The sequence below is a fragment of the Oncorhynchus clarkii genome, chromosome 1 (genome assembly GCF_045791955.1).
Source record: "Oncorhynchus clarkii lewisi isolate Uvic-CL-2024 chromosome 1, UVic_Ocla_1.0, whole genome shotgun sequence".
Lineage (NCBI taxonomy): Eukaryota > Metazoa > Chordata > Actinopteri > Salmoniformes > Salmonidae > Oncorhynchus > Oncorhynchus clarkii.
Window position 1 is genome coordinate 87,117,396 of NC_092147.1, and position 15,693 is coordinate 87,133,088.

The 15,693-nt window shown below is 46.3% G+C and overlaps 1 protein-coding gene across 1 annotated transcript in view; it reads right to left on the bottom strand.

The window, feature by feature from the left end:
* LOC139413616 (lysosomal cobalamin transport escort protein LMBD1-like) overlaps nucleotides 1-15,693 on the bottom strand; it is a 132,135-nt gene that overhangs the window by 28,513 nt on the left and 87,929 nt on the right. The window contains exon 12 of the mRNA XM_071161225.1: nucleotides 13,860-13,926. Within this exon, the coding sequence (XP_071017326.1) occupies nucleotides 13,860-13,926 (67 nt within the window). The remainder of the gene's footprint in view (nucleotides 1-13,859; nucleotides 13,927-15,693) is intronic.

Sequence of the window (15,693 nt, forward strand, 5' to 3'; positions counted from 1 at the left end):
TGCCATTAGGTACCGAGATGAGATCCTCAGACCACTTGTGAGACCATATGCTGGTGCGGTTGGCCCTGGGTTCCTCCTAATGCAAGACAATGCTAGACCTCATGTGGCTGGAGTGTGTCAGCAGTTCCTGCAAGAGGAAGGCATTGATGCTATGGACTGGCCCGCCCGTTCCCCAGACCTGAATCCAATTGAGCACATCTGGGACATCATGTCTCGCTCCATCCACCAACGCCACGTTGGCGGATGCTGTAGTCCAGGTCTGGGAGGAGATCCCTCAGGAGACCATCCGCCACCTCATCAGGAGCATGCCCAGGCGTTGTAGGGAGGTCATACAGGCACGTGGAGGTCACACACACTACTGAGCCTCATTTTGACTTGTTTTAAGGACATTACATCAAAGTTGGATCAGCCTGTAGTGTGGTTTTCCACTTTAATTTTGAGTGTGACTCCAAATCCATACCTCCATGGGTTGATAAATGTCATTTCCATTGATAATTTTTTGTGTGATATTGTTGTCAGCACATTCAACTATGTAAAGAAAAAATATTTAATAAGAATATTTTATTCATTCAGATCTAGGATGTGTTATTTTAGTGTTCCCTTTTGAGCAGTGTATTTATAGTCGTCTATATGTCACAAATCATATTTACAGTCGCCCATATGTCACAAATCATATTTACACTCATCCATATGTCACAAATCATATTTACACTCATCCATATGTCACAAATCATATTTACACTCATCCATATGTCACAAATCATATTTACACTCATCCATATGTCACAAATCATATTTACACTCATCCATATGTCACAAATCATATTTACACTCATCCATATGTCACAAATCATATTTACACTCATCCATATGTCACAAATCATATTTACACTCATCCATGTCACAAATCATATTTAGTCGCCCATATGTCACAAATCATATTTAGTCGCCCATATGTCACAAATCATATTTAGTCGCCCATATGTCACAAATCATATTTACACTCGTCCATATGTCACAAATCAGATATAGATGACATGAACATACGGTAAATTATGACAGGACACAGGATCAATCTCATATGTTAACATGGCCTACTAGGGCCCGTTGAGGACATTCTGTTTTAAAGCATGTTATCTCAGTCGAAGATCAACCTCATATGTTAACATGGCCCACTAGGGCAGTGTTTCCCAACCCTGGACCTGTTGGGAGTACTCGAGAACCAGGGTTGGGAAACACTGCCCTAGGGCCCTATGATGACATTCTGTTTTAAAGCCTGCCATCTCAGTCCAGGATCAACCTCATATGTTAACATGGCCCACTAGGGCCCTATGAGGACATTCTGTTTTAAAGCCTGCCATCTCAGTCCAGGATCAACCTCATATGTTAACATGACCCACTAGAGTCTCTTCTCTGGGTTACGGCTTACATAAAACACATGCTACTTTCTCTCCTGTCCCTGCTCTCACAGAGATTAGTATTTTCTGTATGGCACATGCTAATATGTTCACTTAGCAGACACTTTTATCCAGTGACCTACAGAACTGTCAATAAGGGCAGTGACACATATTCAGTATATGTGGCCCATACGGGAAGCGAACCCACAACCCTGGTGTTGCTAGCTTAGCACCATGCTCTAACTTTGGTGTTGCTTGTTAAGCCCAATGCTCTAACCCTGGTGTTGCTTGCTTAGCACCATGCGCTAACCCTGGTGTTGCTTGCTTAGCACCATGCGCTAACCCTGGTGTTGCTTGTTAAGCCCAATGCTCTAACCCTAGTGTTGCTAGCTCAGCAACATGCTCTAACCCTGGTGTTGCTAGCTCAGCACCATGCTCCAACCCACAAACCTGGTGTTGCTAGCTAAGCCCCAGATCTAACCTTGGTGTTGCTAGCTAAGCCTCATGCTCTAACCCTGGTGTTGCTAGTTTAGCACCATGCTTTTATCCTGGTGTTGCTAGTTTAGCACCATGCTTTAACCCTGGTGTTGCTAGTTAAGCCCCATGATCTAACCTTGGTGTTGCTAGTTAAGCCTCATGCTCCAATCCTGGTGTTGCTAGCTTAGCACCATGCTTTAACCCTGGTGTTGCTAGTTAAGCCCCATGATCTAACCTTGGTGTTGCTAGTTAAGCCCCATGATCTAACCTTGGTGTTGCTAGTTTAGCACCATGCTCTAACCCTGGTGTTGCTAGTTTAGCACCAGGCTCTAATCCTGGTGTTGCTAGCTTAGCACCATGCTCCAACCCTGGTGTTGCTAGCTAAGCCTCATGCTCTAACCCTGGTGTTGCTAGTTTAGCACCATGCTCTAATCCTGGTGTTGCTAGTTAAGCCCCATGATCTAACCTTGGTGTTGCTAGCTTAGCACCATGCTCTAACCCTGGTGTTGCTAGTTTAGCACCATGCTCTAACCCTGGTGTTGCTAGTTTAGCACCATGCTCTAACCCTGGTGTTGCTAGCTAAGCACCATGCTCTAACCCTGGTGTTGCTAGCTAAGCACCATGCTCTAACCCTGGTGTTGCTATCTAAGCCCCGTGCTCTAACCCTGGTGTTGCTAGATAAGCCTCGTGCTCTAACTAACGCACCGAGTCATCAGAACCACGTAGGAAACGCAGGTACAACAGTCAGTCAACCCCAATCTCACTAAGGGAGAAGAGAGCAGAAAGCATTTCATGTCTCAGTCATTTTGATTTGCAGCTGAACGTATTGAAACACCCCCTGTTTCACCATGGTAGCCATGGTAACCCACTTGATCTTGCAGAAGCATAGGCTGTAGGGCTCGTGTCTCGCTGTGGCGACCGAGATACATGATAATATTATCCATTACTGTAAGACTGGAGAGAGCCATGTTTACTGTTCCTTACTGATTGCTTATTTCACTTTTGTTTATTATCTATTTCACTTGCTTTGGCAATGTAAACATGTTTCCCAATAAAGCCCTTTGAATTGAATAAAGCGAAACAGAGAGCGAGAGAGAGAATCATTCTTCTTCGCTGACCGGGTTCCTCTGTAACTAAACATGATTCAAATGAACTTCTCCAAGTGTGATGAAAGTTCCTCTTCTCTGTCAGTTCAGAAGGCAGGTAACAGGTCCTGATAGGAGTGTGGCTGGTCCCCAGGTCTGAGGATACGGCTTTCAAGAGAGAGAGAAGTAGCAAACATTCATTGTTGTTTGATCATGGTGTTCAAAAGAGATGAGTAGAACCTAATGAATTGATAATGAAAGAATTGACATGGACACATCTGAGACAAAATAGTGGATGTGGAAACTGAATTCTAGTTGACATCTTGCCCCTGTATCACTTTGTGAAGGAGACCTATTGGTCTCACAAAGGAAATGCATGTTCATGGAAGAGACAACATGAAGTTGTGATTTAAACCCTCCCTTCCTCTGTCTCACAACCAAAAAGACACCGCCACCCTCACGGAAAAGACACATTGAGGCTCTTAAAGGCTTGGATTGATCTGTGCCCCAACACTACACTCTACAGAGCAAAGGGTTGGTACTGACAGGGAGAGGGGGTGTGTTCAAATCTCTCCCCATTCCAATCGCAACCAGACTCTGGCCTACTCTTTGAAGTGTGGCAACATCATGTCCGTTTCTGGTGGGCAGTGACGGTCCCTCCCAGTCCCATGTGTTGTCTCAGCTGGACACTTCCTAGTCCGTTGTGCTAACGGCTGTTATGCGAGACGGCCAAAAGAGGCCCAGGCTGGTACTGTCATACCCTTTTCACACTACAGCGCCAACCCAAACCATACTGTGCTGACTCTTACTGTTTCACATTGTCCTTTCCACCACGGTTCAAACCACTACGGTGGATGCATAATCAGGCCAGCACAGTACGGCTGCACTTGGCTCGCTAGTGTTGAAAGCATATAGGCTGGTCGGAGGAGTCGGTACGTGTTCCGTTGTATAAAAGCCTGGCAGTGTCTCAATAACTTGACATTGGATATGCTCCCTGGTGAACAGCTAGTGGGAAATGGACTTGGGCATACAGGGAAGGCAGGCAGGGATAACCACAGCCATAAATATACATGCATGTATACTGCTTCTATAGACAGAATTGTATGGCTCTGGGGATAACAGAAGAAATACAACTAGGGGCTCCATATCCTCTTCTTTTGGGTACGCCTTTCCATTCACTTTCCAAACAGGTGTGTAATTCTGAACATCTAAAGGTCATGAGCCCTCACGTTCTGATCATACAGTAATATGGGTTGTATCTTTGTGGTGCATCATGGGTGTGTTCATAAAGAGTACATCATTACTGTTCTGATCTACCATGAGGATGTTCCTGTGCTGCCTAGATCGTGTGGTGGAAAGATACAGTGGTTGAAGGATGCAGTGCACACCCTCAGCATGCTGACCTCAAAGACCTGGCTATCCCCTCAGCCACTGGCTTCCACTGTCCCCTCAGCCACTGGCTTCCACTGTCCCCCCAGCCACTGGCTTCCACTGTCCCCCCAGCCACTGGCTTTCACTGTCCCCTCAGCCACTGGCTTCCACTGTCCCCTCAGCCACTGGCTTTCACTGTCCCCCCAGCCACTGGCTTTCACTACCCCCCTCAGCCACTGGCTTCCACTGGCCCCCACTGGCCCCTCCGGCACTGGCTTCCACTGTCCCCTCAGCCACTGGCTTCCACTGTCCCCTCAGCCTTTGGCTTCCACTGTCCCCTCAGCCACTGGCTTTCACTACCCCCCTCAACTCAGCCACTGGCTTTCACTACCCCCCTCAACTCAGCCACTGGCTTTCGCTACCCCCCTCAACTCAGCCACTGGCTTCCACTGTCCCCTCAGCCACTGGCTTCCACTGTCCCCTGGCAGCCACTGGCTTTCACTACCCCCCTCAGCCACTGGCTTCCACTGTCCCCCTCAGCCACTGGCTTCCACTGTCCCCCTCAGCCACTGTCCCCTCAGCCACTGGCTTTCACTGTCCCCTCAGCCACTGGCTTTCACTGTCCCCTCAGCCACTGGCTTCCACTGTCCCCTCAGCCACTGGCTTTCACTGTCCCCTCAGCCACTGGCTTTCACTGTCCCCTCAGCCACTGGCTTCCACTGTCCCCTCAGCCACTGGCTTCCACTGTCCCCTCAGCCACTGGCTTTCACTGTCCCCTCAGCCACTGGCTTCCACTGTCCCCTCAGCCACTGGCTTCCACTGTCCCCCCAGCCACTGGCTTTCACTGTCCCCTCAGCCACTGGCTTCCACTGTCCCCTCAGCCACTGGCTTCCACTGTCCCCTCAGCCACTGGCTTCCAATGTCCCCTGAGCCACTGGCTTCCACTGTCCCCTCAGCCACTGGCTTCCACTGTCCCCTCAGCCACTGGCTTCCACTGTCCCCTCAGCCACTGGCTTTCACTGTCCCCCTCAGCCACTGTCCCCTCAGCCACTGGCTTCCACTGTCCCCTCAGCCACTGGCTTCCACTGTCCCCCTCAGCCACTGTCCCCTCAGCCACTGGCTTTCACTGTCCCCTCAGCCACTGGCTTCCACTGTCCCCCTCAGCCACTGTCCCCTCAGCCACTGGCTTTCACTGTCCCCTCAGCCACTGGCTTCCACTGTCCCCTCAATCCACACGTCACTATTTCTCCTGCTAAAACACTTTCCAGTGTAGTGGGCTTTACACATTATTTCAATGCATTTGCTAGTCCCTTTGGGTTAATAACGTGCTTCAAACTGTAAACTGTATTTCAAGAATCATGCTCTGATTCACTTAGAGGCTACACATTCCCTCCTAAGTAGCTGAAAATGTTACATAAGCAAAGTTGGAATGGACATGTTCCGTTAAAATGTTGGCTATTTTCAAACGCTTCTTCGCTAAGAGCTATGCCATTTCTAAGAGCTGAACCCTGAGAATCATCTCCTCTGTCTGCCCTGTGCATCTCCACTGGTTTGGTCAACATCCAGGGCTTATAGTGTTTGCTCTCTGCAACCAATTCAGCTGGAGGTAGTCAAAAAAGGTTTTATACTGTAGCACCTCACACATACAAACACACACACAGCCTCATACTGCAGCATCCCACACATACAAACACACACACAGCCTCATACTGCAGCATCCCACACATACAAACACACACACAGCCTCATACTGCAGCATCCCACACATACAAACACACACACAGCCTCATACTGCAGCATCACACACATACAAACACACACACAGCCTCATACTGCAGCATCCCACACATACAAACACACACACAGCCTCATACTGCAGCATCCCACACATACAAACACACACACAGCCTCATACTGCAGCATCCCACACATACAAACACACACACAGCCTCATACTGCAGCATCCCACACATACAAACACACACACAGCCTCATACTGCAGCATCCCACACATACAAACACACACACAGCCTCATACTGCAGCATCCCACACATACAAACACACACACAGCCTCATACTGCAGCATCCCACACATACAAACACACACACAGCCTCATACTGCAGCATCCCACACATACAAACACACACACAGCCTCATACTGCAGCATCCCACACATACAAACACACACACAGCCTCATACTGCAGCATCCCACACATACAAACACACACACAGCCTCATACTGCAGCATCCCACACATACAAACACACACACAGCCTCATACTGCAGCATCCCACACATACAAACACACACACAGCCTCATACTGCAGCATCCCACACATACAAACACACACACAGCCTCATACTGCAGCATCCCACACATACAAACACACACACAGCCTCATACTGCAGCATCCCACACATACAAACACACACACAGCCTCATACTGCAGCATCCCACACATACAAACACACACACAGCCTCATACTGCAGCATCCCACACATACAAACACACACACAGCCTCAAACTGCAGCATCCCACACATACAAACACACACACAGCCTCATACTGCAGCATCCCACACATACAAACACACACACAGCCTCACACTGCAGCATCCCACACATACAAACACACACACAGCCTCATACTGCAGCATCCCACACATACAAACACACACACAGCCTCATACTGCAGCATCCCACACATACAAACACACACACAGCCTCATACTGCAGCATCCCACACATACAAACACACACACAGCCTCACACTGCAGCATCCCACACATACAAACACACACACAGCCTCATACTGCAGCATCCCACACATACAAACACACACACAGCCTCATACTGCAGCATCCCACACATACAAACACACACACAGCCTCATACTGCAGCATCCCACACATACAAACACACACACAGCCTCATACTGCAGCATCCCACACATACAAACACACACACAGCCTCATACTGCAGCATCCCACACATACAAACACACACACAGCCTCATACTGCAGCATCCCACACATACAAACACACACACAGCCTCATACTGCAGCATCCCACACATACAAACACACACACAGCCTCATACTGCAGCATCCCACACATGTCCTCACACACACAGCCTCATACTGCAGCATCCCACACATACAAACACACACACAGCCTCATACTGCAGCATCCCACACATACAAACACACACACAGCCTCATACTGCAGCATCCCACACATACAAACACACACACAGCCTCATACTGCAGCATCCCACACATACAAACACACACACAGCCTCATACTGCAGCATCCCACACATACAAACACACACACAGCCTCATACTGCAGCATCCCACACATACAAACACACACACAGCCTCATACTGCAGCATCCCACACATACAAACACACACACAGCCTCATACTGCAGCATCCCACACATACAAACACACACACAGCCTCATACTGCAGCATCCCACATATACAAACACACACACAGCCTCATACTGCAGCATTCCACACATACAAACACACACACAGCCTCATACTGAAGCATCCCACACATACAAACACACACACAGCCTCATACTGCAGCATCCCACACATGTCCTCACACACACAGCCTCATACTGCAGCATCCCACACATACAAACACACACACAGCCTCATACTGCAGCATCCCACACATACAAACACACACACAGCCTCATACTGCAGCATCCCACACATACAAACACACACACAGCCTCATACTGCAGCATCCCACACATACAAACACACACACAGCCTCATACTGCAGCATCCCACACATACAAACACACACACAGCCTCATACTGCAGCATCCCACACATACAAACACACACACAGCCTCATACTGCAGCATCCCACACATACGGGGCGGCAGGGTAGCCTAGTGGTTAGAGCGTTGGACTAGTAACCGAAAGGTTGCAAGTTCATATCCCCGAGCTGACAAGGTACAAATTTGTCGTTCTGCCCCTGAACAGGCAGTTAACCCACTGTTCCTAGGCCGTCATTGAAAATAAGAATTTGTTCTTAACTGACTTGCCTAGTTAAATAAAGGTAAAAATAAAAAAAAAAAAAAAAAAATACAAACACACACACAGCCTCATACTGCAGCATCCCACACATACAAACACACACACAGCCTCATACTGCAGCATCCCACACATACAAACACACACACAGCCTCATACTGCAGCATCCCACACATACAAACACACACACAGCCTCATACTGCAGCATCCCACACATACAAACACACACACAGCCTCATACTGCAGCATCACACACATACAAACACACACACAGCCTCATACTGCAGCATCCCACACATACAAACACACACACAGCCTCATACTGCAGCATCCCACACATGTCCTCACACACATCCTCCTCACAAATCCCAATCCAGGATAGAGCAAGTTGTCATCCCATAGTTTAATATACTGTGCAAACGCTACCGTGTGTTGCTCAAATAACATGTCTGAGGACCCACATCCTGTCTCAACCAAGGTGTCATTCAACAGCTTACTGGACTGTGAAAACACTACAAAATGTTTCTAGAACATCACGCAAACATGTCTCAATATAGCCACAAATACTGCTCCCCCTGTAAAGTGTTAGTCTTAGCCGGAGTGCAAAATTATCATAAAATACATACATTGAATACATAAACACAACAGTTTGCTAGCTTTCAGTAGCGCTCTCTAGCTTCCTAGTGAGGCACTAACAACTCCCATAGCGTTAGAAGCACTACAGTACACAACCTGATGTGGAGTCAGTAGCTGCTACAGTACATAACCTGATGTGGAGTCAGTAGCTGCTACAGTACATAACCTGATGTGGAGTCAGTAGCTGCTACAGTACATAACCTGATGTGGAGTCAGTAGCTGCTACAGTACATAACCTGATGTGGAGTCAGTAGCTGCTACAGTACATAACCTGATGTGGAGTCAGTAGCTGCTACAGTACATAACCTGATGTGGAGCCAGTAGCTGCTACAGTACATAACCTGATGTGGAGTCAGTAGCTGCTACAGTACATAACCTGATGTGGAGCCAGCTGCTGCTCCAGTACATAACCTGATGTGGAGCCAGCTGCTGCTACAGTACATAACCTGATGTGGAGCCAGCTGCTGCTACAGTACATAACCTGATGTGGAGTCAGTAGCTGCTACAGTACATAACCTGATGTGGAGTCAGTAGCTGCTACAGTACATAACCTGATGTGGAACCAGCTGCTGCTACAGTACATAACCTGATGTGGAGCCAGCTGCTGCTACAGTACATAACCTGATGTGGAACCAGCTGCTGCTACAGTACAGTAAAGTACAGTACGTGCGTGTGTGTGTGTGAGAGAGAAGCTTTATCCAGATACTGCTGGTGGGCGGCGAGGGAGGGATGGTTACAGAGTGTGACCACAGATGGGAAAGGCCAGACCCACACAAACAGATTGTGAGGCTGTGATATCTGGCAAGCGGAGGGTGAAAAATAGCGTCGGTTTAAACTGTGAAGTCGACTGGAGAAGGATTGATTTGTGGTAACCCCGCAGAGCAGCTTCTGTGCAGCAGATTGATGCTTCATTGTGACAGACAGGAAGCCCAAACTGGGTCCAAGAGTCACATGATACTGTATTCACTAACAAGTCAAACTGGGTCCAAGAGTCACATGATACTGTATTCACTAACAAGTCAAACTGGGTCCAAGAGTCACATGATACTGTATTCACTATTCACCTTCACTTAAATCATGACAACTGTTCCTTGTGCTGAGAGAAGAACTGTCTTCAATACATTATGAAAGCATGGTTGTCTCTCTCTCTCATTGGTTCACTGAGAGAAGAACTGTCTTCAATACATTATGAAAGCTTGGTTGTCTCTCTCTCTCGTTGGTTCACTGAGAGAAGAACTGTCTTCAATACATTATGAAAGCATGGTTGTCTCTCTCTCTCTCGTTGGTTCACTGAGAGAAGAACTGTCTTCAATACATTATGAAAGCATGGTTGTCTCTCTCTCTCATTGGTTCACTGAGAGAAGAACTGTCTTCAATACATTATGAAAGCTTGGTTGTCTCTCTCTCTCTCGTTGGTTCACTGAGAGAAGAACTGTCTTCAATACATTATGAAAGCATGGTTGTCTCTCTCTCTCTCTCGTTGGTTCACTGAGAGAAGAACTGTCTTCAATACATTATGAAAGCTTGGTTGTCTCTCTCTCTCGTTGGTTCACTGAGAGAAGAACTGTCTTCAATACATTATGAAAGCTTGGTTGTCTCTCTCTCTCATTGGTTCACTGAGAGAAGAACTGTCTTCAATACATTATGAAAGCATGGCTGCCTCTCGCTCGTTCACTGACATATTGACACTAGCTACATATTCCCAGCTCAGTTTAATTATAATTCCAGAGCTACATATGAGTGCACTCCTCTGGATGTCTTGGGCCAAAAGGACAACCCAAGTCATCCAAGCATTACATTCCACGCTCCCTATGAAAGCTTTCTATAGGCCTTCTGTGAATCTGTGAAATTCCAAAACGGCAAACCTTCTGTCTAATGAAGGAATTACATGATTATGTAAAAGGTCTGTTTGAGAAATCATAGACGAATCCGTAATGTAGCAATATGAATATGTACTCAGAATACAATACATATCTGTAATGTAACACCATCAGGAAGTATTCACACTCCTTGACTTAAACATTTTGTTGTGTTACTGCCTGAATTGAAAATGGATTAAATATATATATTTTATACATAATAGCCCATCATGAACAAAATGAAAACATGTTTTTAGAAATGTTTACTAATTTATTGAAAATGAAATACAGACATGAGTCAATACATGTTAGTATCACCATTGGCTGTGATTACAGGAGCGAGTCTTTCTGGGAGAGATTCAAGCTGTGAGACTAAGAGCTTTGCACACCTGGATTGTGCAATATTTGCACATTTTTATTTTTACAATTCTTCAAGCTCTGTTAAGTTGGTTGCTGATCATTGCTGGAGAGCCATTTTCAAGTCTTGCCATAGATTTTCAAGCCGATTTAAGTCAAAACTGTAACTAGGCTACTCAACGTTGTCTCGGTAAGCAACTCCAATGTATATTTGGCCTTGTGTTTCAGGTTGTTGTCCAGCTGAAAGGTTAATTTGTCTTCCAGTGTCTGGTGGAAAGCAGACTGAACAAGGTTTTCTTCTAGGATTTTGCCTGTGCTAAGCTCTATTCTTTTTGGGGGGTTTTATTCTAAAAGATTCATACCCATAACTTGATGCAGTCACCACCATGCTTGAGAAAATGCCACATTCTTTTGCTGTTTTATTTTACTTTTTTTGCAAACAGGAAGCATGAGTTGGAATATTTTTAACGAGTTGAGTCTATGGGGGCGCTATTTCATTATTGGATAAAAAAACGTGCCCGTTTTAAGCGCAATATTTTGTCACGAAAAAATGCTCGACTATGCATATAATTGACAGCTTTGGAAAGCTGTTTTCATTATGCACAAGCTAATATTTCAGAGGTCGCAAAAGAACAAAAACAACAGCCGACCGGTATGTTTGTTGGTGGTTGATTTTACAAAATCTACATTAGCTCTAATCTAAAATCATTAGAATTTCAGTTGGTGCAACCACCCAGTGTGGGTTAACGATAGCCACGACTTCAACTCCACTAGACCACTGTATCCAACCTCTCACCCTGTGAGCCACCTGCACCAGCTCAGAGCTCCAACTTCTCTGAAGTACTGTATCCCCACATCTCTCCCTCTGAGCCACCTTACAACTCCAACTTCTCTGAAGTACTGTATCCCCACATCTCTCCCTCTGAGCCACCTTACAACTCCAACTTCTCTGAAGTACTGTATCCCCACATCTCTCCCTCTGAGCCACCTTACAACTCCAACTTCTCTGAAGTACTGTATCCTCACATCTCTCCCTCTGAGCCACCTTACAACTCCAACTTCTCTGAAGGACTGTATCCCCACATCTCTCCCTCTGAGCCACCTTACAACTCCAACTTCTCTGAAGGACTGTATCCCCACATCTCTCCCTCTGAGCCACCTTACAACTCCAACTTCTCTGAAGTACTGTATCCCCACATCTCTCCCTCTGAGCCACCTTACAACTCCAACTTCTCTGAAGTACTGTATCCCCACATCTCTCCCTCTGAGCCACCTTACAACTCCAACTTCTCTGAAGTACTGTATCCCCACATCCCTCCCTCTGAGCCACCTTACAACTCCAACTTCTCTGAAGTACTGTATCCCCACATCTCTCCCCCTGAGCCACCTTACAACTCCAACTTCTCTGAAGTACTGTATCCCCACATCTCTCCCTCTGAGCCACCTTACAACTCCAACTTCTCTGAAGTACTGTATCTCCACATCTCTCCCTCTGAGCCACCTTACAACTCCAACTTCTCTGAAGTACTGTATCCCCACATCTCTCCCTCTGAGCCACCTTACAACTCCAACTTCTCTGAAGTACTGTATCCCCACATCTCTCCCTCTGAGCCACCTTACAACTCCAACTTCTCTGAAGTACTGTATCTCCACATCTCTCCCTCTGAGCCACCTTACAACTCCAACTTCTCTGAAGTACTGTATCCCCACATCTCTCCCTCTGAGCCACCTTACAACTCCAACTTCTCTGAAGTACTGTATCCCCACATCTCTCCCTCTGAGCCACCTTCGTCCCTGAGCACTTCCTCCCAAACGTGGAAAACACAGGGACTGATTTAGACCTGGGACACCAGGTGGGTGCAATTCATTATCAGGTAGAACAGAAAACCCTGCAGGCTCCGGACCTCGTAGGGTAAGAGTTGAATACCCCTGCCCTATATAGTGCAGTCCTTTTGATAAGGCTCTCAGTCTAATGTAGTGCACTACATAAGGAATAGGGTGCCATTTGGGAAACATACACTATCTAAGACAGGCCCGCTCTGCCTCGAGCATTAGGCAGGATGAATAAATGCATGTGATCCAGCTCGCTGGAATAGGAATGATGCATATTCCCGTTTGTGTCTGCATGGCTGACTTCACCGTAGTAACTATTGAGGAGGCTAGGAGGCCATGTAATCCATCAGTAAATGCTTGTCCTTGACATTAATTCATCTTGGTTGAATAATGAATGATACCAAAGAAGGTCTTGTGTACCACTGTTGGGCATGAGGATAACTCGCCTCTACACCACCATCTCTTTGTCTGTGTCCAAAATGCCACCCCAGTCATTATTTAGTGCAATACTTTTGACCAAGGCCCATGGTAGAAAGTAGTGCACTAAATAGGGAATAGGGTGCCATTTGGGATGTAGCCCTTTTGTGAGATATTAAACATTGAACATATATTCTAATGTGTTCATTATATATTACACGCTTCCTTCTTTATCCCGAGTCTTCTTTCCTCTGATGGACTGGTAGGTCTCTACGTATGGAAAAAATATAGCATCTTGCTGTACTGCTAGAGATAGTCTTCGTGTGTGTGTGTGTGTGTGTGTGTGTGTAGCTGGCAGTCTTACCTTGAGGTGCGTCGGCATCACAGGTCTTGGTAGTCCAAGTGGTATTATTCTCTGGTGGCATCGGGCTCTGATCAAACACACACACAAAAAGAGGCATGTTTCTCTTGTCCATAGCAAACAAAGTATCCAGTACTGTTTGTTTGCTATAATATGAAGGATGTGCACTTAAACTAACTAAGCGTACACAGTTTTCCATTCAACTCAACTGCAATCCAGAAAATAAAACATGTATGGCCATCATTGTGTTCCACCAAGGTGTGTAGCTAAGGCAGCTAAGGTAGCTAATGAGGCTAATGTGGCTAATGAGCCTAAGACAGCTAATGTAGCTAATGAGGCTAAGGCAGCTAATGTAGCTAATGAGGCTAATGTAGCTAATGAGGCTAAGGCAGCTAATGCACTAATGCAACTAATGTAGCTAATATAATAACTGTTCGTTATCATATTTTGTTGTGCTGCCATTTACATTTAAAAGCACATGTTTATCCTCCAACCAATCATGAACCAAAGCCTTTAGGAGGATTCAGGAGGATGGAACCCTCACTCCTTCAGGAGGATTTGGGAGGATGTAAACCTTACCCCTTCAGGAGGATTCAGGAGGATGGAACCCTCACTCTTTTAGGAGGATTCAGGAGGATGGAACCCTCACTCCTTTAGGAGGATTCAGGAGGATGGAACCCTCACTCCTTTAGGAGGAGTCAGGAGGATGGAACCCTCACTCCTTTAGGGGGATTCAGGAGGATGGAACCCACTCTCCTTTAGGGGGATTCAGGAGGATGGAACCCTCACTCCTTTAGGGGGATTCAGGAGGATGGAACCCTCACTCCTTTAGGAGGATTCAGGAGGATGGAACCCTCACTCCTTTAGGAGGATTCAGGAGGATGGAACCCTCACTCCTTTAGGAGGATTCAGGAGGATGGAACCCTCACTCCTTTAGGAGGATTCAGGAGGATGGAACCCTCACTCCTTTAGGAGGAGTCAGGAGGATGGAACCCACTCTCCTTCAGGAGGAGTCAGGAGGATGAAACCCTCACTCCATCAGGAGGATGGAACCCTCACTCCTTCACGAGGATTCAGGAGGATGGAACCATCACTCCTTCAGGAGGATGGAACCCTCACTCCTTCAGGAGGATGGAACCCTCCTCTCCTTCAGGAAGATTCAGGAGGATGGAACCCTTACTCCTCACTCCTTCAGTTTGTTAGATATAATCCACCCAAATTGACAGTGATACCCAAATGGAAGAATGTTATAGCAGGGTTTAAGTTATAAATCCCCTGGTTCCCTGTTCCAATGGATCAGAAGGAGACAATGGTATTAAGGACAGAGAGAGAGATGATGAATGAGGCTGGGTATAGGGGTGAACAGTATTGGTGTGTGTTTGTGATGTGGATTTGCACTCATTAAAATATCTTTGCTTAGAGTTCTAACATTATTAATGACTTGCTTTTTTACACAAGATATGACCCCTCCCCCCCAGACACTCTCAACCTTTTGAAGAACATATCAAGACTGTTTCAAGGACAGCTTTTTTCCATCTACGTAACATTGTAAAAATCAGAAACTTTCTGTCCAAAAATTATGCAGAAAAGTTCATCCATGCTTTTGTCATTTCTAGGTTAAACTACTGCAATGCTCTACTTTCCGGCTCTACTATCCGGCTACCTGGATAAAGCACTAAATAAACTTCAGTTAATGCTAAACACGGCTGCTAGAATCTTGACTAGAACCAAAACATTTGATCATATTACTCCAGTGCTAGCCTCTCTACACTGGCTTCCTGTTAAGGCAAGGGCTGATTTCAAGGTTTTACTGCTAACCTACAAAGAATTACATGGG